The sequence below is a fragment of the Neopsephotus bourkii genome, unplaced genomic scaffold, assembly GCF_033783945.1.
Source record: "Neopsephotus bourkii isolate Nb327-2 ecotype Australia unplaced genomic scaffold, CSIRO-AGI_Nbou_v1 NB_1250, whole genome shotgun sequence".
NCBI classification, from domain to species: Eukaryota; Metazoa; Chordata; class Aves; order Psittaciformes; family Psittacidae; genus Neopsephotus; species Neopsephotus bourkii.
Window position 1 is genome coordinate 4,837,372 of NW_026901735.1, and position 27,226 is coordinate 4,864,597.

The window sequence follows — 27,226 nt, forward strand, 5'->3', positions numbered from 1 at the left end:
TTGCTTTAAAGTAACAGCATAGCTTAATAAAAATACTGAGACTAAAAATGTAAAGGAGGTCATTAGGAATGGTTATTAGAGAAAGTATTTCTTAAACATTATGTCCTGAAGTTGTTTCAAGCTGCATATCAAAATGAGAATTTAGCTACATTCATAACGTTTAAAACTCTTCAGCTGAAAGAAGCTTAATATTCAGGAAGAAGTTTTACCAGACATTATGAATTTATAGGTGACTTATTAAAGCACTGACACACGGTATTAATACACTGGTTTTTTGGTCAAAAGCAACAGAACTTTGAGAAACCCAAACAGCAATAAAATACACTCAAAGACATCAGGCTGAGTCAGTCTAACTGTCCATGGACATGAGAAGTGGTCCTGCTCCTCTCAAAGGCACAGAATCCCAGACTGGTTTGTGTTGGAAGGACCTTAAATCCAGCTCCAATCCCTGCCTTCCACTGCAGCAGCTTGCTCCAAGCCCCTGTGTCCAACCTGGCCTTGAGCACTGCCAGGGATGGGGCAGCCACAGCTTCTCTGGGCACCCTGTGCCAGCGCCTCAGCACCCTCACAGGGAAGAGCTTCTGCCTAAGAGCTCAGCTCAGTCTCCCCTCGGGCAGGTTCAAGCCATTCCCCTTGGCCTGTCCCTACAGGTCCTAATGAAGAGTCCCTCTCCAGCATCACTGTAGGCCCCTTTCAGATACTGGACGGCTGTCCTGCTTCTTCCCGTATTTGACAAGTTAGGATGACAATTCCAATTTTTATCCCCACAGAAATTCACTCTGCAGAAGAGAAAACTGAAGTTCTCACTCCAGAAAGCTGAATAACCTCATTGCGCGGTGAGAAACACCAGGAGCTGCCATGAAGGTGGTTGCCTGCCTGCTCAAGGGATGGGAGAAACAGACTGTATTTATCCACAGCAGTAACGATGAACAGCTTCCTGCCGTCAGGTCAGAGCTGCACAAGACAAGGACATAGGCTCAGGAGAAGCTTAGTCAATGCCATAGCTTGAGGTCTTTGGAAGGAGGAATATAGCACCCTCCTGCTGATCCCCACAACTGGCTCTGCTGCCTCACATCACCCCTCATACCCACTCGAGTCTGCTGGATCTTTCCATGAGCTGATACAACTGGTTACCCCGCAGGAAGCTCTTCACTTCTGAGCCAGTGAGCTGGATGAACCCACAGAAGCTCTGGGAGCACCTACACAAAGGCAGCAGGAGGAGCAGGGTCTCCCCTTTCAGGCAGCTAGGAGCTGCTAGACACCTCGACTGTTTCCATAGCCCCTCAAGCCATAATTAACATCTGCTTGAAATTTACACCAACCTATGCCAATTAAAGGCAACAACAAAATCTGGTTGACAAGAAGCTCCCCATGAGCCAGCTTCAGTGTGTGTTTGAGCCCAGAACACCCCTGTGTGCTGTGCTGTACCCCCAGAGTGTGAGCAGCAGCTCAGGGAGGGGATCCTGCCCCACTGCTGTGCTCTGGGGAGACCTGAGAGCAGCTCCAGTGCCTAAAGGAGCCGCAGGAAACCTGGAGAGGGGCTTGGGACAAGGGCCTGTAGGGACAGGCCAAGGGGAATGGCTTGAACCTGCCCGAGGGGAGACTGAGCTGAGCTCTTAGGCAGAAGCTCTTCCCTGTGAGGGTGCTGAGGCGCTGGCACAGGGTGCCCAGAGAAGCTGTGGCTGCCCCATCCCTGGCAGTGCTCAAGGCCAGGTTGGACACAGGGGCTTGGAGCAAGCTGCTCCAGTGGAAGGGGTCCCTGCCCGTGGCAGGGGTTGGAGCTGGAGGAGCTTTAAGGTCCCTTCCAACAGAAATCAGTCTGGGATTCTATGATACTACATCCCTAACTCTCCCACCCCACCTCTGACCAAACAAGACCACCCTCCTTCCCATGCAGCAGCCCTGGTACTCTTCAGATTTAGTAAAACCAACCAGCACAAACCCTCGCTATTTTCCCATGACTTTTGCCTCTTCAGTATCCTGGCAAATGCCTGCAGTAACCTGACTGATGCATCCTATCACGGCACGAAACAAAGTAACAGCAGGAATTCAGCACATCTGGAAATTATAGGCATTATTTAGCTGCCCGCACCTCCAACACAAAAGTCTGACCTGGGTTCTGCAAGTTCTTTGAATCAGAAGATCTCATTCTGACAATTTATTCAGACATTATAATGGCTGAATAAACAAAAAACCCCATTCGCTTTCACCTACCAAGCTTTTCAGTCCAAAAATCTTTTCTTCTCAATAGGCATTAAAACACTCGTGCTTGGGAAAAATATGTATCAGCATTCACTCCTCCACAAAGACTAAATAAGCAGCTGAATACATGATACAGTGATATTCACAAAGCCTGAGCTGGTCGTAAGTTCAACATGTTTTCTGTCTGATTTAAGACTCGAACAATCTTCTAACGTGGTGGAATATGAGGACTCAAACCAGTCACGTGAGCATGCTTTGAAGTAAAATGAAGCTCTAGCACAGGCCATTAACCCCAAAGCTAAAACCAGTTTAAGATATAATCAAAATCTTTTGGGTTTGGTCTGTCCTTTACTCAAACTGGTGTTTCTGTGAAAGTGAAATGCAATTTTTGTTAATTTAGTTTCAGTTTCTGGCTCATATACTCATTACCCGGGTTCAGAGCTCCTGTCTGAAGAGCCTTCCTGTCAAAGGCAAAACGGTTCATATTGGTATCATTTAATTGCTGATGTTTGTATCTCCAGCATTAAATCCTGGCTGATTCTTTACACCTAAAATCATTTTCCTAAGGGATGAGTTCCTGTGCATCCCTTCAGAAGAGCTGGAGTGATACTTTCCACTGGGAAGCAATGGGAAGAGGGCAGGAGACACAACAGCAGCATCATTTTTCCACCCACATTTTTAACCCAGGCTGATCCCAGGCTCCTTGTGTGCTGCAACAGGCAAGTCCTAGGGCTGCCTGAAGGATCAGTTTTCCCTTATTCCCAGTCAACATAGCATTATCCCAACACCCCCTCCTTCAGCACACCACCACGTAGCGGCAGTTGCCTTCAGTTCCTCCAGGCAGATGGCTGACACCATTCACTGAGACTTCCCATCCTATCCCTGATATTTCCCAAATTGTGCTAGGAACCATACTGAGGACATTGCTCCAAGCTTAAATCACTGACAGAAAGCCTTATTATCTTTCAAATTCCAATTATTCCCAAAGCAGAAGGCAGAGCAGCCATGCAAACAGTTGTGTCCAGGGCTCAGTGGCTGTGAAGGAATGTCAGCGGAGCTGTTGCTGCCACCCCTGTGCTACTGAACTCATCCCACAGGTGGATCAAAGCTCTCACAGCCCCTTGATGCTGCTCCTGCCCCTTAACCTCAAATCAAGAAGCCAAAATAGGACAAAGAATTTGCCTTTGCTTTTCTTCACAGAAGCCAAATGCTGAGGGGGAGGGGGGAAAACCACAAAACTCTTAGTTTCTTAGTAAAATATCAAAACCAACACATAATAGAAGCCTGACCTGTTGGAGCACCATCCACGAGGTGAAACCCAGAACCTGCCTGACCTCCATAACCCATGGACCTTTCACTGCTCTCTGCAGCACGAGGCCCCTCCAACTCTCAATGCTATCAGTGCTGCAATGTCAGTGCAAGTACGTGACAACAGAGAATAGGAAGTACTGCAGCGTCCTGCCCGTGCCTCTTCAGCAACATGGTGACTTCAGCTCCCCCCAGAAAAGAGCTAAGCAGGAGGATTTCACAATAACGCTGCGTTTAATTAACTAAACTTACAAGCAATTGGTGAAACTTGAGACTCAAGCCCTGAATACGACGATGCCTACACCAGCACGGGCCCCAGTGCGCCTCCGCCACTTCACAGAGCACAGGGATTTAATAGCTATGGGTTTTTGGCCAAGGAATAGCTCAGAGATCAGACCTGTGATTCTCTGCCCCTTGAGATACAGTAAAAAAAAAGCCCAGGCAGATCCTTTAAACTTCTAAGATTAGATTAGTACATGCTGTACAAATAACAGGAAGAATGCTTCATTATGGTTTTCATTTGGGGGGGAAAGATAAAATAAATCTCAGTAAAAAGCCATACATATTCAGGAATTTCAAGGGAAGAAGGAAAAAACCTCATCTATAAAATATTCTGAACCCAGCACCTTGAACATCCCCCCAGCCTGGCTGGAAGAAACTCCCGTCCCACACAAGCGAGGTGTTGGTTGTTGTTGCTTTAACAGCATACCTTTCAAACAAGCATTTCCAATCCATTTGTCAACACTGCTCAAGCAGCAAATTACCTTCAGATTGGAATCTTGGGATCATTTGAAGAAAACTTAATGAAACATCTATTCATCTGTCCTAACTTGCCTCCTAAGAAGCAAAAGAGCTGTTCACCCAGATCCTATCGGGATGGACAAATCCACACCTCAATAATCAAACACGTATCTCGCTCTGCCTCCCACATAAGAAAAGAGGTCAACAAGCCTTTTCCCATTTCCTGCAACCCCTCTGAATAGCCCTTTTGCCTTCTTCAGGAGAAAGGTCTCCCCTCCCAGGAGACACCGTTCTACCTGTAAAGGCAATTCCCCTTTGTTCTAACGACTACAAGAAGGTATTTAAATATACGTTTTAACCTCAAGCAACGGTGCTCTTGTTAAAGCCTGGGAGAAGCGATTCTTTCGCGCTGGGACAGACGGCCGGAGCCGGCAAGAGGCGCATCCCTCTCCACCCCGAAGGGCTCGCACTCCCCCCGCCACAGCAGGTAAAGCTGCCCCACTTCCCACCGCAGCAAAGCTCAGCCCCGTCCCGCGGGCGGCACAGGCCCCGCTCCCCCCTTGCCCGAGCGCGGGGCCCCTCTCCAGCATCGCCCCTCGGCCGCTGTCGCCCACAGAGCCTCGCCTCCCCGGCTCGCGGACGAGGCGCAGACCCCAGCCCGGTGCCGCCCTGGGGCGGGAGCCACCGCCTCCAAGCCCCCGGCCCGCTCGCCCGGGCCGCGCTCAGGTCCCGCCCGCGCCCCGCCGCCGAGGCGGGCCCGGCCCCCCGGGGCTCGTCTCCCCGTCCCGGGGCAGCAGGCCCCGGAGGGGGGTGAGCGGGCGGCCCGGTGCCCGGCGCGGCCTCCCCGGCCCCACAACTAACTTATGGGACGCTCCGCCCGGCCGCGGCCCCGCGCAACAAGTTCCCGGGCGGGCCCCCGCCCCGCCGCGCTCTCACCTCCGCCATGTTGGCTGCGCGGGCGGGCGGCGGCGGCGCGGGGGGGGCAGGCCCGGGGAGGGGTCACATCGCCGCCGCGGCGGAGGAAGCGGCGCCGGCGGGTCACGGTCTGCGCGGCGGCGGAGCGGAGCGGAGCGGCGGGAGGGACTGGAAGGAGGGGGCACGCCACGCACGACGTCACCGCGCACGGGCGCGCGCCGCCAGCAGCTGTCACTCAAGGCGCGAAGCCCCGCCCCCGGGCTGTCAGCGCTGAGGCGGCGGCGCCGGGCGGGACCCACGGAGGGACCGGCTCCACAGGCGGGGTCCCCCGCACCCGGTGCCGCTGCCTCCCACCTGGCTGCTGTCCCCCGGCAGCCGTACTCACGCGGTGAGGTGGGGGAAGCTGTCCCGGCGCGCTGCGAGGTCCTCAGGGAGCGTGGTGGGGGGCTCCCGGCGGGGTGACCCCGGCAGCGTTATGTTGGTCCTATGTGAAGGAAAACACTAAAAACAAACCCCCAAACAAGCGCCCAGACCTAATTCTGCTGCTTTTTTCTCCCTAAATCCTCCCCCGGCTGCCTCACCCGCCCAGGCTCGGTTCTGTCCCAGCGCTGGCGCAAGGACAAGCACGGTCCTGCTGGCAAAGGGGAAGAGAGCTCCTGATGCAGCAGTCCGGCATCACAGCGCCGGTAACGGCAAGGAGCGCCTCGGGGAGCCCTGCCGGGCCTGCGGCGGCTCCGTCCCGCTCTGCCCGCGCACAGGTCACTGACGACCGCGGTTCTCCCGGCAGTTTTCCCGACCAAACGCGTTTCACGCCCTCAAAACGCGCCCGCGGCACAGCAACTGGGCCACCTCATCCCCCCCAATCCTCCCCCCTCCGAAAGCCCAGACCTGCTCCGATCCCCGCCACCGGGGCAGAGCTTTACGGAGGGAGCTCCAGTCTCCCCCGGGCCGACGAGGACCTTTGTGCTTCAGTGACAAAGGGGGCGCGGGGGCTGGCGGCAGGGGAGGAGCCCCGGACTGGGCGGGGGGCGGCGGAGACCTGAGCCGAGGCCGAGGCGGGCGCGGAGAGGGGCCCAGGCACGGGCAGGCCGCGGCCCCGCGGGGTCCCTCCTCAGGCGGGCGGCCGCGGGGTGGGTAGGGGGGAGCACAGCGCAGCCCGCGCTGCCGCACGGCCTATCGGCGGCGCCGTCCTTGGCAGCCAATCCCTGCGCCGCGTCTTGGGGGCGCGTTGCCGTGGTTACCGCTCGACGCGGTGGCACGGCCCTGGTTGTCGCCATGCAGGGCCCCGGCGGAGGCCGGCGGGGTCCTACGTGAGTACGGGGCCAGCGGCTCCAGGCGTGCCGGGAGGAGGGGGGGAAGGAGGGCCCTGGGCACCCCGCCACAGCAGCCCCACTCGCTGCACCCCTTGCCCCTTCATTGCCACATCAGTTCCCGTCAATAAGCTCATCCAGTTCCAGCCCCCTGCGAGGGGCAGGGACACCTTCCACTAGAGCAGCTTTCTCCGAGCTCCGACCAACCTGGCCTAGTTTGAAGATTCACGTCCCTTAAACCATTCCTGAAAGTTAAGAGATGAGTAGCTCAGTGCTTGTGTTTGCCTGTTCAGGTTTTACTGATCGAAACAAAACTTCTGTGGCCAATTCCAGGCTCAAGCAACCTTCGAGAACAAGTTTTTACAGTTACAGACAGGGGAGCATCGCAAGCAGCATCTACAGGTACAGAGCGGGGAGCTGCAGAAGCCAGTCCACCACGTCCGAGAGGACTGCAGACAAGTACATCATACGGGTGAGGAGACAGTTACACTACTCCCAACAGTTAGGAATATTTATTTATGGTGGGTGTTAAAAGCTGTCAGGAAGTGGAAGAGGGAAGAGGAAAGGAAAGGTTTGTCTGAACGTGAGCTGTGGAGGAAGAAAATGATCAGAGAGCTTAATCTGTTCTGAAATGGCAATTATGAGTGTCCAAAACTAATCTCCAGTAGTAAAAATTTAAGAGTAACAGCCCTCATCCTAATCTGACAACTACTGGCTTCCAAATCCATGTGAGACGTTGCCTGTAGCACTTCTCTGTCTTCACCTAAAACCGTGATCTGTTGTTTAAAGACCTTCCTGAATACTTCCTTACAAGAAAATAATCTGAGCAGTACAATAAAAATTATGCACAATTGTTCCTTTGTTGCTTTTGCTGCACTGTTGAGGACACACAGTCCACAAGCCAGTTGGTAGTCATTACAGACTAATACTATAGAGATTATAGAATAATAGTCATTTAAATAATAATAATAATAATAATTTGAAAGAGACACTAGTGCTGACCAAGGAGAGGAAGTGGGTCTGACATCCAGACAGATACAGTTTTTCCAGCTATTTGCAGCCATTTCTATAGAGAGAGTTCCAGAGGGCTCTCCCATCCTTTCTGCCAGCTTCCTGCCTGGACCCAGGCCATCTTCCTGTTCCAGATGAGATAAAATGTTGCAAGTGTCATCACTGTCACTTGTTGTGGGGAAACAGTGGAACTATTGTAACTATTTAAGTATTTCTCCAGGTTTTTGATGAAGGAAAGGATGTGACACCCCATCCACTCTTCCAGTCAGACCCAAGTACTGCTGCACTCAGGCAAGAAAAGCTCTCTGGAGCCACAGGATCCATTTTGCTTGCTCTTTTTCCCACGCAGCAGCTATCAAGGACTAGTTTAGCCTCCCTCTCATGGTAAGTCAATGCACTGGTTCTTAAATCTGACTTCAAACCTAAAGCAGCCACACTCCTGCTCTTCAGAGAGCTCTGGAGCTGGAGTTACTGTGCAGGGCTGTCCAAGTACAGAAACACGCTTGTCAGTCTTCCCTTAAAATCTGGGGACTAGCACAAGTACAATGAACAGAATTTGTCTGTATTCATGACTGTGTTGGAACTCCTGCTGAAATGCTCAGAGGTGGAAGCAGACTGGGGCACACACTCCTGTGATATCTCTAATTTCACTCACATTCTCCTTTGATTCTCCTCCTCTACTGCAGAGACCCTGCCTGCAGCCCTGATCCAGCTCTGGGGCAACAGCACAAGAGGGACATGGGGCTGTTGGAGTGAGTGCAGAGGAGGCCATGGAGATGCTGCGAGGGCTGGAGCAGCTCTGCTCTGGAGCCAGGCTGAGAGAGCTGGGCTGGGGCAGCCTGGAGAAGAGAAGGCTCCTGAAGGGGAGACCTGAGAGCAGCTCCAGTGCCTAAAGGGGCTGCAGGAAAGCTGGAGAGGGGCTTGGGACAAGGGCCTGTAGGGACAGGCCAAGGGGAATGGCTTGAACCTGCCCGAGGGGAGACTGAGCTGAGCTCTTAGGCAGAAGCTCTTCCCTGTGAGGGTGCTGAGGCGCTGGCACAGGGTGCCCAGAGAAGCTGTGGCTGCCCCATCCCTGGCAGTGTTCAAGGCCAGGTTGGACACAGGGGCTTGGAGCAAGCTGCTCTAGTGGAAGGGGTCCCTGCCCATGGCAGGGATTGGAACTGGATGAGCTTTAAGGTCCCTTCCAACACAAAACCAGGCTGGGATTCTGTGATTCCTAAACCACATATGTTTAGGTAACATACCACAATGGACCACTTTTAGAGATCACAATGAGCACCTCATGGTTCAAAACAACAGCTACCAGAACAGCAGGCTTTGTACGGGTGAGGGCTGCACACGAAGTTACAACAGAACCTACACAGGCACACCATAAAACACTGTTTAGACACTGAAGAGACAATGGTCTGGTTGGGTTCTGGTTGTCCAAACAAGGCTGTGCAGTGGAGGTGGGGCACCTGTAGCTTGTTAATACACTTCCTTTAGCTACTTCAGATCCTTTCTGCCTTTCATAATCTTGGGTTGGTTTTTTTTTTCAAAACTGGAATATACCAACACCCTCCCATCTGTGGGATGGGAAACATGATGCCTGGTTTCAGTGAAGAGCTGCAAATTTATTGTATTTTGTCTGTTTTAATGACACTTCTTAAATACAGAAAGTCCTTTTTACAAACTTGAACGTCTCAGTTCAAATACCTACACACTGTTAACACAGTAAGAATCCTCTATTTGAAACCAATTTAAGCGATTTAACACTCTGTGATTATGTGCATCCATTTCAAAAGATGCACTCACACAAAAACATTTGAGTTAGAGCTGCTGAATTACATGTTTCACTACTTAGGAGCTTTATTTACAAACCTTCAGTACAGAGGGAATAAACAAAGTCAATGGACTTAAGCCATTTTCTCTTGGGGTGAGAGATTCAATTAAGTAATGCAAATGAAGGTAAAGGACTATTTGTGTTTCAAATGAAACATAATGAAGCACATCAGTGTATCAAACGGTGTGTGCTCGCTCAGACTGCACAAGAGAAGATGTTATGTATTTAGTCCAAAGGGACTAAAAGACTGGTGAAGTCAGCACTGGGGATAAAACACAAAGAAAAGCTTTATTTACTGTTTTCTTTGGCAAAGTTAATGCCATGGTGATGTCTGAGAAGGAGGGATTGCAATTTGGGAACTCTCTCCTTGTCATGTTTCCTAGGCTGGCTGTTAGAAAGGATAATCCCAGAGGAGGGGATATTAAACAGGAGCAAACAGACACAAAAAATTCGACCGAAGAATAAGAAGTGTCTCCTGAAAACTAAACACATCGTTTTTGGAGACAAGAGGGCTTTATTTAACAGGCAAAATGAAACTATTTCACTTTAGTTTTAAATACAAACCTTAAAAACTGTCTTTTTCAACTGCTTTTGGTGTAACTGCTTATGCTCAGCTGTTGAGGCAGACAAAACCTGCTGACAAACCTCCCAACTGTACCAAGTTTTGAGTTTTACCTCTCATTCTCACACCTATCCCTTCTGTGATCACCAATGGTTTTTGAGAAGCTGATCCCTTCAAAATAGTTTCTGGTGCATTTCAAAGACTTTTCAGTGCATGCAAAGTACCAAAGGATGTGAATCCTGGTGGAGACAGGCGCTGTCTATGGGTGAGCCTTATCACACAGTGGGCAGCCAACACTTCATGTTCCTATATGATAGGGCTGAATCCAAGAGCTCAGTAGCTTCTTTTTCAGCAGCTCTTTAATTCCTCAGGACTTGCTGTCAGAGGAATTCTTCCTTTTTAAGTCTTCTTCAAACCATTTATTTTCTTTTCTAAGCCTTCTGCAACTCCTTTCACAACACAACCATCACCGTATGTGCTTACAGTCTTCGTGGTTCATCCTGGTAACAACACTGCTATTTTTGTGGCATTTTGCTAACTGACATCTGGACCCTCACATACTATTTCTGCTTATTTCTTTGTTACTGAAGGACATATGGAAGCAGCACCACTTCTACATCAAACGCCTCAACGGCTGAGTCCATACTGGATGAAACGTCAGAGCCTGGCTCTCAAGGGGACACAACCGTTAGTTTCCCTGGTAAAGAACATAAGCTATATAATTAAAGGCTTAATTCTTCTTTGGAGCACTAGTTACCTGGTAAAGAACATGTGCTGTATAATTAAAGAATTCATTTTTCTTTGGGGCACTGTGATTTGTGAGACTGCAGTCTGTGGGTGTGAGATGCCTGGCACTTCACTCAGTGCCTCACAACTGATCATTCAATACTATCAGAATTAATCTGTCTTCTTTGACATTTAGAGCAGAAAAGGTCTCACTTATGGATCTCATCTAATTTTTCAGATGTGCAGGTGAGACAAGAGGAGATAAAAGAAGAACTGACAGAAGCAGACTTAGATAGGAGAGTGGATATTTACCTCACAGAGACAGAAACTATCTGGATACTGGATCTGCCAGCTGTTGTGGTGTCCACAGAGTCAGAAGATGCTGAAAGAGTTCTGTATGTATCTCTGTAGTTGCGTACACACATATATACTCAGCACACTCAATTTCTGCTGGTGGCAAAGTCCTGGACAGACTGCTTACACACAGATTCAGTACTCTGACTACCAAAACCAGTCATTCCACTTTTGTTTAAAGCCATATTGGGCTCGAGTCTCTCTTTTGATACAACAGCTTAATACTCTTACAGCTCCATCTTGTTGAGTAAATTAGTTCTCTCTTTCACTGGTAAAAGAAGGCAGATTAGCAAAGGCAGGGGATGGTAACCAGAGAACACACAGGTGACAGGGGAAAGAGGAGATGGAGAAGTGTGGAATACAGGAATTACAGGATTTAATTTTGGTGAAAACAGTATGAAATTGTAAATATTTGCACTGATTCTTGTGTGTAGCTTTACAGCCATTCATGTATTAGTAACAAAAATACAAACTCTTCAGGATTCCTCTGAAGCTCTTCACAGTGCTCCTACCTAGAAGAAACCTCACCTCACCACAAGTGACCTCGCCTGTTAAAATACTGTGTCCCCCCCTTAGTTGCATCTGGTGCATTTCTACTCCAGTCTCCTCCCTGGACTGCCATGACCTTTGACAGGGAGTTAACACAGAGAACACAGGGGTTTGGCTTACTCCCAGAAGCTGGCTGGGACAGAGTGCAGCAAAGTTCTCTCCATGATGGATGTCAGACTGCTAGATTTGTCACATGGCTTTTGTAACTGGCAGCCCTAAAGCCTGGGATGCACTGGTCTGCAGCTGGCAAGTCAAATAACTGACCTAAGGGAGGTTTTTCTGCTAGTACAGAATCCCAGACTGGTTTGTGTTGGAAAGGACCATAAAGCTTATCCAGTTCCAATCCCCTGTCACAGGCAGGGACCCCTTCCACTGGAGCAGCTTGCTCCAAGCCCCTGTGTCCAACCTGGCCTTGAGCACTGCCAGGGATGGGGCAGCCACAGCTTCTCTGGGCACCCTGTGCCAGCGCTTCAGCACCCTCACAGGGAAGAACTCCTGCCTAAAATACTTAATATATATATATATACACACACACATATACGCACACACACACACACAATGTTCATGGTAGGACTCCAACCCCTGCTGCCTGTGAATCACACTGGTGTGATTTTGGGGAAAAGGGAAGAGGAAGAGCACCTTATGAATCAGACTTAGCCAGTGTACACAGCACACAGCGCCAAGTATAGGAACAGGCAGGGACTGCTCCTGAGCACAGCAGCCTGTTTGCAATCTAAGGTGGGGTATCACCTCTATAGGCTGTTAGAATATTTAAACCAGAACAGCAGAAAAAGCTTCACAATCTGCACTGACCATTCCTAAGAACCTGAGAGCTGGATGAAACAGGAATACTCTAGTTTCATTTCTGTTTCTTGGATGCACTGCCCTTCACCCTCAAGCGATGAGAGCTACACACTTCTGAACCCCTCCGAAACCCACCAAAAGTAGCTGGAGTAGCTGATGTCTACCTTTGCAGGCCATTTCTGGTTTAGAACAGCATCACAAGATCACAAATAGCTGCTGAAAGCCAATATATGGAGTGAACTAAAATCTAGCAATCAGAAAAAAACCCAAGCAGTAAATTTATGCCATGGAGTATCCTCTCCTGTCCAACCTTAGTTAAATACAGCAAGAAGCTGAATGCAAATGGTTTTCAGACTGTCAATGTACACTTTTTTCCCTTCTTTCTGAGGGAGCGGAACAAGGTTTACACTGACAGATGCAAGAGCAAGGCCGACAAAGATCGCTTTGTGGAAAAAACAATGCAAACCCTCAATGGATACACCAAGAACAAGGAGGTGCAGTGTGACAGAATCATCATGGAAGACAAAGGTGAAGTTCCCAAGGCCCATATAGAAAGGGTATTTAATAAGAACAGGCTCTCACTGATTGTACCCTCGGCAGTTTATTATTAGAATCATACAATCACAGAATGGTTTGGGTTGGAAAGGACCTTAAGATCATCCAGTTGCAACCCCCTGCCACAGGAAGGGATGCTTCACACTAGATTATGTCACTCAAGGCTCTTTCCAGCCTGGCCTTGAACGTTGCCAGGGATGGCACATTTACCACTTCTTTGGGCAACCTGCTCTTCACCACCCCCATAGGGAAGATCTTCCTTGTATCTAACCTGAACTTCCCCTGCTTAAGTTTTAACCCATTACCCCTTGTCCTATCATTACAGTCCCTGATGGAGAATCCCCCTCCAGCATTCAGTTTACTTACTAAACATTTATCTGGGCAAACTCCACCATTACAGCTGTACTGGGGACCTCAGCAGACTCTCTGTGCACAGTTCAGATACTGAGGGAACGGTTTTCTTTCCATCTTCCACTTCTAAGCAGAAGATGTCTCCTCAACTTCAAGAGCCACTTTGATTTGGGGTGGCCTTTTCTGTCTTGCCCAAAACTCAAGCACTGGTTTTGGTGCACTGTATCTGTTGCAGTAAAACAGGCACTACATTAGCAGAGAGCTGCTGTGTCCTTCCTGCCTCAGCACCCTGCAAGCAGAGTTTGCTGCTCAGGAGGCAGAACTTTCCCCTAATACTCAACTATGCTCCTGAAATACGAAAGGACAGTTCCCTTTTTTCCCCTTTGATTCTCAGTGATGCTGATTTCTATTTCTATTTGTCCTAATGCAAAGAGAACCTCTGGTATGAGATTGAATGTCTTGGGGAAAGCAGAAAATCTTGGCAGTCTCACAAGAGAGATGCAATTTTACACAGTGCTCAGCCTCAATGCTCTAAAAAAAGGCTATAGGGGAATATCAAGGTTTTAGATGCATGTGCTGAGCTTTGCTTCACTAAGGGCATGTTTTTTGGTGTAGGAGGCCAAAGCAAACCATGGGAATTGTGACTGCAAACATTTTTCCTTTGTTTTCATTAAATGTATGTAAAATGGGGGGGAAGAAGTAGAACAGATATTGATCTGATTTGAATAACATATCTTCCCCCTTTCTGCGTGCCTTGAGCATCAGCAGAGCTCATTCCAACCCACACCTGAAAAGCTGAACACGCAAAGGGAAGGCTATCGAGCATTGTTTGACCCTGCTGAAGGGAAGCCACATACCCAGGAGACCCCACTGGAGTTGTTGCAGTCACACAGCAGCTGCTGCTACAAGCCTTGTCTGACCCACAGTTGGTTTCAAATCTCCTCAGCCAAACAGTCGGGAGCATAGTATGGGAAGTAAATCTTTGCTCAGCTGTACATAGTCTTTACCATAGGGAATCATGGAATGGTTTGGGTTGGAAGAGACCTTAAAGCTCACTCAGTTCCAACCCCTGCCACGGGCAGGGACACCTTCCACTGGAGCAGCTTGCTCCAAGCCCCTGTGTCCAGCCTGGCCTTGAGCACTGCCAGGGATGGGGCACCACAGCTTCCCCATTCAATCCATTCCAGTGTTCCACCGTCACAGGGAAGAACTTCTGCCTAAGATCTCATCTAAATCTACCTTTATAGTAACATACTGGAACAAGAGGCTTGCGTAACACAGTGTAATTCATTCCTAGGGGAGATGGTCACTTCCTGGGACTTTTATGATACATTTCATGCACCGGAAATAGAACCAATGTTCAAAACAGAAGGCAGCACAGACAACAAAACAGAGATGGCAACTGAAACAAGCAGCAAACCTCACACCACTAAAAAGCAGGATCAGACTACCCCTGTCTCTTCTACCAAAGGTAAGATCCTTCCAGTTTGACATTCCTGCCATGTTTTCATCCTTCTAAACCATGCACATCTCTACAGTGTGTGAAGAAAATGCTTGGTCTGCTTGCCTGGCACTTGGAACACAGTTTGCCAAAGAGTCTGGGACAGGTCTGCACCGAGACTGTCTGTGAACTGCCATCGTATCTTAAATCCATTTATCTTAAAAACAGATAAATAGCCAGTGACAAAGTTTGCTGGTATTTACTTAGGACAGTAGAAGCAAAACACCAATTGTGAGTAACTCCACTAGTGTCTCATCATGATACTTGAGCATGAAAATACTTAACAAAATTAAAGCCAGAAAAAATTAATAGTGGAAGTATTTTTTGATGATGACATATTCTTCTATGCTTTTTGCAGGTGGAGGAAGATGATATTTCTTATCCCCTTGATTTTTATGTGCTAAATATTTTCATGTTCAAACTGGCTTTTCCTGTGTTATCTGTTGTCAGGCAGCACAACTTCTGTGGCTTCGGGAAGCGCTGCTGTTGCCAAGAACCAAGAGGAGGAGAAGAAGCAGGAGGAGTACCAGTCAGAAGCTCTCCCAGTACCAGAGAACCTTCAGAAGTGTTTATTTTTCATGGAGAGGATTGTAATGGAGAATATTTTCCAACCAAAACTTGCAGCTTATCGGCAGTTTCCCATCCTTATAGGTTTGATTCTTATTGACTACCCTGTTTTCAGCACAAGGCTTTGCATGCTATTGAGTCAAAGTCCTGTTCCTCATCCAGTGTCTTTACAGACAAGTCATTTAAGAAGTAGACAAAGGAAAGGAGACTTTAGGAGATGGCAATATGTACTTTGTAGTTTGAAACTCACTTTAACACACATCCCTACCATAATTGGTACAAAAACTGAACACGAGTCCTCCCTCTTCACCACAAACTGACACTCAAAATATCAGTCAAACTAGTTTCCTGACAGTTAAGATACAGATTAATTCTGCTATTTCTCCAGCTACCTGTTTTCATTGGAATGTCTTTTACAGTTTGTTTGGTGGGGATTTTGGGGGGTTTATTTTATGAGGACACTGACGGTAAACAGAAGTTTTAGCCTGATGGATGCTCAGTGCCTAACAACGTACATTCATTGCAGACTGTAAGAGGCATACCCTGGGCCGATGTTCTAAGTAATATTTTACCTTGTACAGGAATTCCAAGTTAACAGAGGGATTAAAACAAAAATCAAACGCAGAGCCACACTGCTAATATTGTATGGTACCTCCACGTCCTAGAGTTACAGGTTCTCAAGCAATGAAAGTGTTATATCCTGTTGCTCTTCAGGAACTAACTACAGTGAGAGCACAATAAAGGCGAGGAAGACTATAGCAGTTTACCATGTTCTTACTCTGTTAGCAGTGATCTGAGAGCAATTTATGATTTCTACATTATATAAGGGGGTGACTAAACAAAAATACTTGGCAAACATAGTCTAAAAACATGGCCTACACTTGATTTTCCCAAGTAATGAGCAACTTACCACAGCACCACGTAACTTAGCTATGGTGTTGCAGCATCAAGGTATAAGTGTGGCACTCTAAAATTTGGCTTCTAGAAGAAAATCCCTGTTTAGACACATTTTTAAAGATGAGAGATTAGAAATATTCCTGGCAGGGGGTGAACATACATTCCTAACTTGTTGCTGGTAGCTAAACCCACTCATCAAATCCCTGGAGTATCTGGCACACCACAGCCCAATCCAGCCCCATCAACATTTTAGTTATGGTTTTGTAAGTTAGGATGTCTTAAGTCTTCAAATCTTTACTTCATTTTGGGTACTTTGCTACTAAATATTTGCTGAAAGGGTAAATATCTCTTCTGATATGAATGCCTGGAGTTGGATGAGTGAAACATTACTACCCAGACTCTACCATATTGGTGTGTTATAGATCCTGGAGTTACATCAGACAGTAGTGGTACAGACGAAGACAAAAAAGAAGCTAAACAGGAAAAGGTTGACAGGCAAAAGGATGAGCAAGAGGCAGCATTCACTGATCCATCAGTTCTGTCAGCTCTAAAAGAAGAAACTACACCAATTCCCACATTGGAATGGCTGTGGTCTTATGCATGTGGTTTAACTAATGGTCACAGTGTGAGCAGTACGGCCTGGAGCAAAGTAAACCCTGTGAGTTCACAAATCTTCTAAGCTGTTTCAAAATGGCCTAAGCCATTGTTGGTATAAAAATAATGCCCTGATTTTGATGTACTTTGTTGGGAGGGGATATCAGAGAGACGGATTCATCTTTACAGTCAGGTGGGCTGTCTTTGCATCTCACCCTCTGCATTTTGTCCTTTCATATAACAATACTGCTACATTATCCTACAGGCTGGACCACTGCAATACACTTTTCCTACAAAATCTGTCACAACAGCTTTAACTGGTTCAGAATTGAAGTTAATTGGTCCTGTTTACCAGGGGCAGTCACCTGAACAACAACAGCATTAAGATAATAGACCTGGTCTGTTATAGAATTGGAAGAGTGAGTTTAACAACCTACTGCTAAACTTTTTTCATCACAGTTTATCATAGAATCCCAGCCTGGTTTGTGTTGGAAGAGACCTTAAAGCTCATCCAGTTCCAACCCCTGCCACGGGCAGGGACCCCTTCCACTGGAGCAGCTTGCTCCAAGCCTCTGTGTCCAACCTGGCCTTGAACACTGCCAGGGATGGGGCAGCCACAGCTTCTCTGGGCACCCTGTGCCAGCGCCTCAGCACCCTCACAGGGAAGAGCTTCTGCCTAAGAGCTCAGCTCAGTCTCTCCTCTGGCAGGTTCAAGCCATTCCCTTGTCCTGTCCCTACAGCCCCTTGTGCAAAGCCCCTGTCCAGGCTTCCTGTAGCCCCTTCAGGTATTGGAAAGCTTTTATAAGGTCTCTCCTGAGCCTTCTCAGGATACCCCATCTTTGTTTTGAACTACAATCTCCCAGGAAAGCAGCATTCATCTAACTTTAAGGACAAAATGCAACCCAACAGGCACAGGTTTCTGAGCATCTGGCCCAAGTTTATTCAGTCTGGTTTCAGTGGAGGTGAGAATGACTCAGTCATCTCCTCTTTCACTGCAACGTAAGGCTCAGTTTTTCCAACAGAGCTCTCTTATGGCCACAACAAAAATAATGAATGGAAGGAAAGTAAAAAGCAGGTGAGGATGAGAAACATAAAACCAGGAAGATTGCCCCAAGGGAAAATGAAAGAAAATAAAGACCATTTCACACTGTTAGCACACCAGATGCCCAGATATGATTAAGTTGGACACGTTTATAGACTTCAAACTTAGAATTAGAGGGCAAACAAATACCTTTTAAAGTGTTAGTTTCTCTGGAAAGGGACATATTTTTATGCTCACAGGAGTGGGGACTGCAAACACAACTGACAGTGGCTATAAATGCACTTCTAGTTGAATCAGCTTCCAGTACTTTAGAAATTCTGTTGTTCTTGTGTGTTATTCCACTTGCACATGAGCCTTATTTTTCCAGACTTTGCACTGTTAACAGAACGTTGCCTTTTAGGAATACACAACTGAACTTTCAGTTAAATAGAGGTTATTTATGTTCATCTGTGCTTTCAGGATCTTTTAGCTGTGGGTTATGGAGCATTTGATTTTAAAGGCCAGAAGAAAGGCTTGGCTTGCTGCTGGTCACTGAAGAACCCTATGGTAATGAGCAGCCACTTTGCTTTCTTTCTTTTTCCTCAGTGCATTTTCCTGCTATACTATTTCTGCTTTATATATTTCCCTCTTACTGTTTCTAAAAGCAAGACCTAGCAATGAGGGCGAATTTGCTATCACAACCACACATCTCTGGAAAACTGACTGACAACAGTACGTAGCAATGTGCTTAAATCTTGACCCCAAGAAAGCATCTGTAGGAAACAGTTCGGTTCTATGCCTGTGTGTCCTCTCAACTGACACTTCCAGCAAGAGGTGATGACTGTATTGGTGGTTTGGTAACATGGACATCTGTTCACAGGAACTAAACTCATTACAGGCCACCAAGTGACTAGCAGATGGTCACTACTCACAGGTAGTACCAGTCTATGCCAGGCAACATAGCCATGCAGGTCTCCATGCCCCATTTCCAATCCCTAGAGCCACCTACCCAAGACTGTAAACCTGTTTTCTTACTATTGTGGGTAGGCCCAGGTATGTAGAAATCATTATTTAGACTGGGAAAAAGTCCTGAGCACAGCAAATGTGAAAATAAATCCATTTACCTTTTGTTTTTTCAAAATGTATAGGCCATTTGTTCAGTAATTCCAAACTCTCATCACAGAGAAAAAGTGAATTTTAAATTCAAGGATTATCCTTTCCAATCCAAGAAAAGAAACCAAATCAAACCAACAAGAACTTCACACTGTACTCACATAGTTCAATCTTAGGGAACTTGATTCTTAGGTGGCTGGTTTGAAGTAGACCCATCTAACTTATTTTACAGTGTAATATTTTGCACAGTCTTTATTTTCCCCTAATTACATCAGCTGCAGCAAGAAATCACAGAATCCCATCCTGGTTTGTGTTGGAAGGGCCCTCAAAGCTCATCCAGCTCCAACCCCTGCCATGGACAGGGACCCCTTCCACTGGAGCAGCTTGCTCCAAGCCCCTGTGTCCAACCTGGCCTTGAACACTGCCAGGGATGGGGCAGCCACAGCTTCTCTGGGCACCCTGTGCCAGCGCCTCAGCACCCTCACAGGGAAGAGCTTCTGCCTAAGAGCTCAGCTCAGTCTCCCCTCTGGCAGCTTAAAGCCATTCCCTTTGGCCTGTCCCTACAAGCTCTTGCCCAAAGCCTCTCTCTAGGCTTCTTGTGGCCCCTTTAGGTATTGGAAGACTTCTATGAGGTCTCCCCAGAGCCTCTCTTCTCTAGGCTCAAATATACTGAACCCTTTAGAATACAGTACCTGATTTCTGTCTGTGTTTCTGTAGTCACTATGGTCATCAGCACTTGAATTCTCCAGCAGAGCCTGGCAATTCAGTATCCAGTGTTGAGAAGACAGAAGTAAATTAAGAAACTAATTTAAAACATCCTTGTGTTTTTCTCCTCGTCAGTGGCCAGAGCGCATTTTCCAGTGTGAGTATGGTGTTACTGCTCTGGATTTTTCCATGGCAAGCCCAAATCTCTTGGCAGTTGGAATGTACAATGGATCTGTCACAATCTATGATGTACAGAGCTGTAATGACACTGTGCTCTTGGACAGCAGGTAAGGCAATGACTGCACATCTCCCACCTTCATCACCTCTTAAAAAGTAAAGGAATAGCCACAACTGAGGAGCTGAGGGAATATCCTCAGCCACCAGCATTCTCCTTCTGTACTGCCATCATTCTCTACTCTTATTCTGGCTGATAAATGCTTATATTACTTTAACACCACTGGCCCTTATCTGAGGTATGACACTCTCTGTGCCTGTTACTGTGCATATAAAGCGAGTTCCCCATGTTGGAAAGGTGAAACAAATGAGCACCATGCTCTACAAAAATGTTGCAAGTCACCACCACATACCATTTCATACTCCATGTACTTACTAAGACAACCCTGCCCCACATAATAAACCCTTATGAGAAACCAGTTGCAGATGTTGTTTTCTTACTGATTCCACTTGTCAAACAAGGAAAGAACATCTGAACAGGGGAGGGATAAGCAGGAGTTAAGAAGAAAATGAGAGAGGACGGGAATTAGGGAGACATGTATCTTTAAGGGCACTCTCCTACAAGTCCCTTACAGGCTGATTTCATGATCCAGGTGTCAATGAAAGGTGTGTCAGTACAATAACAGTGCCCTGAACCTAAATACCAAACATGCACGACAAAAGAAAAAGTTTCCTGAAGAAAAGAACCAATGTTCAGATTTCTTCTGTTTTGTTTTAAAGAAAGGCTAAAAATATCTTTGTCATAAGACTTAATGTTCACTACAAAGTGGAAGGTTAATTATTTCTTGGTTTTGTTCATCTATGATTTATCACATGCATCTTTTGTCCCAGGGAATCCCCAAACAGACATAGAGGTCCTGTGTGGCAACTGAGGTGGGTGGAACAAGACAGAGGTGAGGTAGGAGGTGGCAAAAGAGAGAGACTGTTCTGTATCTCAGCAGATGGCCGAGTAACCGAGTGGTATATACAGAAAAGACTTGACTGCACTGGTAAGCACTATCCTCTGCAGTGTTCTTGCAGAGGGATAACACCTGAATTGCTCCATTTCATTTCACGTGACATTTATACCTGTTATCATACACAAAGGATCTAAGAGAATTCCAAAGAAGCATGAGTTACTCATAGCACTGTCACATTCTTGTTTGACAAAAACTCTTGCTATTTGCACAGATCTGATGAAAATAAAGCGAAAAGAAAGTGAGAAGAAAAGATTACCAGGTAAAAAAGAGAAGAAAAGTGAAGCACTGATATCTCGACAGGCAGCTGGGATGTGCTTTGACTTCCACCCAAAGGTAGGCTCAGAATGTCCATCCTGGCTAAAGCAGTATCTGGGAAAACCACACAGGAAGGGCGAGATCCTCAGCTGGAAATACTTTAATATGCACTAGGCTGGGACTTGGCACTGGTACTTGAAGCGTATTTAGTTCTGAAACAAATTGCTAATTAGCTAGTAACAGTTTTACCCAAAATGGATGAAATATTAAACCAAACATAACCCCTGTATGAGAACAACTACATCATTTCAGCCATGTTACTCACATTCACCTTGGGCCAGATCCTAGGGCAGATCTCTGTGTTGGTCACATCAGTGAGAACTTGACTGTTCAGCAGCTCCCACACCCAGGCTCTACATGGCTGTGCTCCTCCTCTTTAGCCAGCTGAATATTGTCCACAGAGTGCATGAGGAATTCATGTGTTTGCCCATGTGGACTGCATAAAGTCTGAGATTTTCAGGATTCTGAACTCACAGTGTATGTTCTGCACAGAGAACACACATCACAAATCCCACACGTTCTGGCACCACTGCATCTACTGCACATACACCTCAACAACTCAGTGCACAACAGCCTGGCAGCTCCATCCTTCTTCCTCAGTTTTGTCTCTGCCAAACCCATGTAGTCCTTTCACAGACTTTCAGATGAGTGAGAAACAGGTTAATCCAATTTAGGCTACTTCTACCTTTCTTTCAGGATACAAACTTTTATCTGGCTGGAACAGAAGAGGGTTGTATCTACCAATGCTCCTGTTCAAGCAACGGGCAGTTTCTAAAGACATACAGAGGCCACAAGGTGAGTGATATGTAGAAAAAGCAATGCCAACAGAAAATGCTCACTTAAGTTCACAAATGGATTAGTTCCTTTGCTTATTTTTACTAAAGAAAATATCTGCAACAAAAGAAACCTAAACTACTTCTATCAGGAGCACATTTCCATAGCATAAAGCATCAGAGTCTTATCAGATCACTTTCTATTAGGATTTTTAAGTAAGCTATTAAAACTTGCATTTTAAACTGGTTTAAAGCTCTAGTTCTGGCTTTATATTAAGAAAACAACCAGTAATGTGATTGGCCTGCAAACCACAGTTAAATAGTCTCACTTCTGAGGAAAAGGTGGCAGAACATTAACAGCACCTCTTTTGCGGTTAAGTCCCTGCCTCATCCAAAGAAGCTGCCCTCTCACCATCAGTCTAACAACTGGTGAAGGGGCAGAATCAGCTGAACAATTTTTATTCCCAAGATCTCTCCTGCCTTATCACATCAGCTCCATCCTAATTTCCAATGGGTGACACATGATGCTGGTTTTGCTCTTAGGGTCAAAGGATAGCCAGAGTATCCATGAAAGGTCCCTATTAAGAACCATCCTGGGAAGCTGTAGCTCTAGAATAACACAAAGTTCTTTGTTTCTTCCCAAACACCAAGGGTCCTGTGTACAAAGTCACCTGGAACCCTCTCAGCACTGACATGTTCCTCAGCTGCTCTGCAGACTGGAGCATTATTCTGTGGCACCGGGATTCACAGACACCTGTTTTAACCTTCAGTTCCGCTAGTGCTTTTGTTCATGACATCATGTGGTCTTCAAAATCAGCCTTCATGTTCGCAGCAGTGAATGAAAGCAGAGTAGAAATCTGGGATCTTAGGGTCAGCATGTAAGTAAACACTTTTCTCAAAGAAGATTCTGAAACTTAATGGCACAAAGGCTGCACACTATTGCCTCATCAGTGTTGTTACTCATCAGTGAGCATTTGCTTGCTCAGCTATTGAAAGTATTGCATTTTAAAATACTCATTTTGTAACAGCACATGGTAGTTACCAGAGAACTGTGATACAGGAGAAGGAGCTGGATGCTTTACGGAACTGATAAAGGGCAAACTGGGCTTTGTTCCTGCAGAAATAATAGATTTCTGCCACAGTTAAAAGTAAAAAGAACTGAGACACTTTGATCTTTCATAAAGACAGGATGGTCAGAAGCTGAGGCACCTCTCACGTTTCCCCTCTACTGTAAAGCAGGTGCACATCTCACCTCAATTAACCTGTGGCCTTGCACTGCTGGGCTGTCCCATTCAGTATTAACCACAACATGAAGTCCACATGGAGAAGGGGCCTGTCAGATCTGGTGGTAGCAGAAAACAAATTCTCCGTATAATAAAGGTATCACCCCCCCAGCTCATATCAGGCAATAGAACAGATTTTAGGCAGCCAGGATATCTTAGTTAATAGCAGATGGGATTTTTGTTCTGGTAGAGGCCTAAACAAAACACTGCTTCACTTCTTAAGTTTTTGAGTGCATCTAGAACATAGAAAGTAAACCATGCAACACCTATCAGACTCAGTCAACACAATGTGACCTGTTAATTCTGGCCTTCACTACAGCTTAGAGCCCGTGCTGTCTCGCTTTGCCAACCCAACAGCCAAATTCACATCTGTCCTCTTTGCTAAGAACACTGACTGCCTTCTCGTAGGAGACAGTCAAGGAGAAGTTGGTGTGTTTTTGCTGCAGAACCTTGGCTGCTCTCAACAACAATAAGGTATGATCTATATGGGAATGGGGATAGCTCGTGGAGGCCTGTGTGCTTGTCTAGCATGTCATTCATCTGCAAGGAGGTTTCTGCTAAACACTAGCTAATAAATATTGAAACAGGTGGAATCAGATACAATCCCATGAGCAGATTAAACCCTGAGACGGTTCCTGCTCTTCTGCATACCATACCACTAGAAACCTCAGGAACAATGATGTCAGCATTTAACTTTAGGTTTCACTTGATCACAAATCCAGAGGTTGGCTACAGCTGGATTTGGGAGGGACACCTGGGTCAAGGGCAGGAAGGTGGAGCTCCTCTAAATGCAGTCTGCAGGTGACTGTACTTGGCAGAATGCCTGTACCTGCTGACAATGCAGGACCTGCGCTCTCCTGGCCACCCCCAAGACAGTCTCACTTTGGTGGTGGCAGCAAACCCATCAGCCCTTTGGTTCTGCATTGCCCTCTCTTCCAGAAGCCACCCTGGGTGCTCCAGCATCAGACGGATGCCTCCTCTGATCCATCTATGCTGATATCCATCTAAGCTTCATTCTTAGGGTAATACAGATTAATAATTCATAAATGTCAGATTTGCATTTAGAAATTCTGGTAATTACCAGCTTCATTTGCCAAGTGCTGTAAAACACAGAGCAAAAAGATAGTTCCCTTAAAAAATAAAAGCGAGGCCATTGTCATCTCAGTCTCCCCTCTGGCAGGTTAATGCCATTTCCCCTTGTCCTTTCCCTACCGGCCCTTGTCCAAAGCCCTTCTCCAGTTTTCTTGTAGCCCCTTTAGGCACTGGAAGCAGCCCTGTGGTCTCCATGGACCCTTCTCTTGTCCAGGCCAAACAACCCACATCCCTCAGCCTCTCTTCACACCATTACATGTATCATCTTGAAAATTAATTTCCTTTCTAAACAAGATATATGTTTGTTGCTGACACTACAAACACAATCCAAGCAGGCCTGCCAAAAAGTGCTGTTTTCAAGGAGCATTGTTAGAAGCAAGCAGTGTATTAGCATAGTTCCAAAGAAGAATCAGCTGACACAACACAAACTACCTCAGCCTGTTTGCTGGATGCTCGCCACACAAGCAGCTCTGTTCTCAGTTTGTAAATAGGAATTGTGAATCACTGCACGTCTTACATTGCTCTTTTTTTATCTCTTATTTTACAGGTTTAAGGCTTTACCTTATAGGATATAATTGGTCCTGCTGTAGGTGTTTAACAGTAGTTAAACAATACCCTTTCTCAGCTGGTAGAGAGTGAGAAAGACCTATTACATATTAACAGAAACCATTTTAATGACTGAAAAAGAATAAACTTCTCCATGAAACCATATTGGTTAGAAACTGCCTTCAAATGCTCTACATTTCCCCCTGGAAGTCCCTCCCCTCCATTAGACAGTATTAATAACACAGGAGGAACAGAAGGGTCTCCCTGACCTTTTCTCCTTGGTATTTTCTCCTTCGTTTTTTTCACCAAGGTGTTTTCTCCTTGGGTTACTCAAAAACCAAAAAAGCCAAAATCACCTCCTGCATAGGTCACTCCAAAACACAGCCTAAACCCCTACCAGACTAGCCTGCATCTGCCCTGTGAGATCATACACTAAGTGAATTGAATTCCCGTGAAATCATGAAATCAGATAATCCCAGACTGGTTTGTGCTGGAAGGGAAATTAAAGCTCATCCAGCTCCAACCCCTGCCATGGGCAGTGACACCTTCCACTGGAGCAGCTTGCTCCAAGCCCCTGTGTCCAACCTGGCCTTGAGCACTGCCAGGGATGGAGCAGCCACAGCTTCTCTGGGCACCCTGTGCCAGCGCCTCAGCACCCTCACAGGGAAGAGCTTCTGCCTAAGAGCTCAGCTCAGTCTCCCCTCGGGCAGGTTCAAGCCATTCCCCTTGTCCGGTCACTACATGCCCTTGTCCAAAGCCCCTCTCCAGGTTTCTTACAGCCCCTTTAGGCACTGGAGCTGCTCTAAGGTCTCCCTGGTGCTTTCTCATCTCCAGGCAGAATAAGCATCTTGTTTTTCATCCCATAAACCACCACTGAGATGGAAGCTGAGCTCTGAGAGGCACTGGGTGGTCTGGGAGCTGGGACCAACCTTGTTCACCCTCTTACGAATTAGGGTAATATCAAAATGCCATTTAAACTCACTGTGTTCCACACTGACACTTTCAGAAACCTCTTTATATGACGTATGTGTCCAGGCTGCTGGACCACGGTGTCTTAGAGGACTTCCAGAGCCTGACTGCCCACAGAAAATACAGAGCATGTCTACAGATGAGCCACTAAGACCAAGGATCTCTGTCACAGGAGCAGGGTGACACAAAGCTTGGCTGTAAAGCTCCCTGCCCACCAGCTGACGGGGGCCATAGCTGCCTGCTCCTTCAAGCATTACATCTTGAGAAGTGTACTTCATAGATACAGAACATCCAGACCCTCTCATCAGCCTGACAATAAACATCCAACATTTAAACACATCACTGAAGTTAAAGACCATTTGTAAGGCATTAACGTTTACTTCCTTCTGCATTCTGCACATTTTACAAGGACTGTGCAAGCTCACCCTGGACATAAAATTAATCTTTGTGCATTTCAAAGAAGGACACCCATTAAAGTGAATCATGTGTTAATTGTTATTACAGATCTGAACAAAATACACCACATATTTTCCATTGGTGGTTCTAACTGTTTACTTACTGATGCTACTGGTAAAAAACCAGCTTTCTGTCAAGGCTGTAACACATTGTAATTCCCCCTGTACACAGTGTAAACTCATCATCTGGAACATTATGGTGCTGGAAAACACTTGTGGTGCTAGGAAGTGCTTGAGATCTCCTAAGATCCTCCTGCATTTTGTTCTTATCACAGAATTTCTGACATTGTAATTGCCAAGTTTCCTCCTTAAGTCATTTTATTGCAATATGTTTTTATAGAAGCTGATGGCAACTACAGCAAATGACATCCAAAGCACCAGGAAGGGACCACTCTCATAATCTACTAACCTCTGGTCCTGGAGCACAGTAACAGTGCTCCACCATGCGCCAGTGAACCCACTTGTGTCTTTCAGCTACCACCAAAAAGACAGCCAGGACCCTGATGTGTAGCTAGCTGTTCCTGCTCTGTTTAGAGCCATCTCCTCTTTTCCTTCCCTTTTTGGAGGTGGGCCACATCCACAGGCCTCCCTGCAGAGACATTTGAGCCCTGCAGCTGCACTGGTGCTACTTCCAGGCAAATACCTATGGATGCAAACTCACAACCAACTCCATCACTCTGTAGTTTGTCACAGCCAGTTCACAGCCAGCTCCATGTGCTGCAGGATCACATCTTACCACTTGGCACACCAGGAATCAGAGCAGGGCATCTGCAGGCTCCGGTGCCTGCATGAGCCCCCCTTGGTACCCCATTTTTGTTGTGAGTGACTGCCCAGCACTGACAGGTTACTTCAAAGCATCCACAGTTACCAGCCTGACAAAGAACGAGGCAGAGGTAATGCAAAAGCACACAACTGTGGACATCACAAGAGTTAAATCCTCTTAGTTTGTGATCACCAACAGAAAAAGACCTGATGCCACTCAAACTGTAGTA

At 46.7% G+C, this 27,226-nt stretch overlaps 2 protein-coding genes across 6 annotated transcripts in view; one reads left to right on the top strand and one right to left on the bottom strand.

The window, feature by feature from the left end:
• MIER1 (MIER1 transcriptional regulator) overlaps window positions 1-6,298 on the bottom strand; it is a 37,441-nt gene extending 31,143 nt beyond the window's left edge. Inside the window, exons 1-2 of one of the 3 annotated variants that reach the window (XM_061364892.1) lie at window positions 6,055-6,174; window positions 5,552-5,650 (exon numbers count right to left, since the gene is read on the bottom strand). Coding sequence is in view for 1 of the 3 variants with exons in the window: in XM_061364891.1 (XP_061220875.1) it covers window positions 5,188-5,196 (9 nt within the window). In the remaining 2 variants the exon portion in view is untranslated. Of the gene's footprint in view, window positions 1-5,187; window positions 5,359-5,551; window positions 5,651-6,054 lie in introns of those variants that run through there. The other 2 variants (XM_061364893.1, XM_061364891.1) reach the window with 2 other exon arrangements.
• A 53-nt stretch (window positions 6,299-6,351) lies between these two features.
• Window positions 6,352-26,673, top strand: DNAI4 (dynein axonemal intermediate chain 4). 3 transcript variants are annotated; one of them, XM_061364882.1, is made up of 17 exons: window positions 6,352-6,476; window positions 6,810-6,948; window positions 7,708-7,871; window positions 10,462-10,571; window positions 10,836-10,992; window positions 12,693-12,832; window positions 14,508-14,681; window positions 15,162-15,362; window positions 16,598-16,833; window positions 18,271-18,357; window positions 19,744-19,895; window positions 20,674-20,831; window positions 21,013-21,134; window positions 21,813-21,911; window positions 22,541-22,767; window positions 23,492-23,646; window positions 26,575-26,673. In XM_061364882.1, exons 1-16 carry the CDS (start codon window positions 6,442-6,444, stop codon window positions 23,643-23,645), a joined length of 2,355 nt encoding a protein of 784 aa, XP_061220866.1. In that variant the 5' UTR covers window positions 6,352-6,441; the 3' UTR covers window position 23,646; window positions 26,575-26,673. The 3 variants fall into 3 exon arrangements, with proteins under 3 accessions (XP_061220866.1, XP_061220867.1, XP_061220865.1); XM_061364883.1 differs by lacking the exon at window positions 26,575-26,673 and adding an exon at window positions 25,645-25,669; XM_061364881.1 differs by lacking the exon at window positions 26,575-26,673 and adding an exon at window positions 24,812-24,975.
• The last annotated feature ends 553 nt before the right edge of the window (window positions 26,674-27,226 follow it).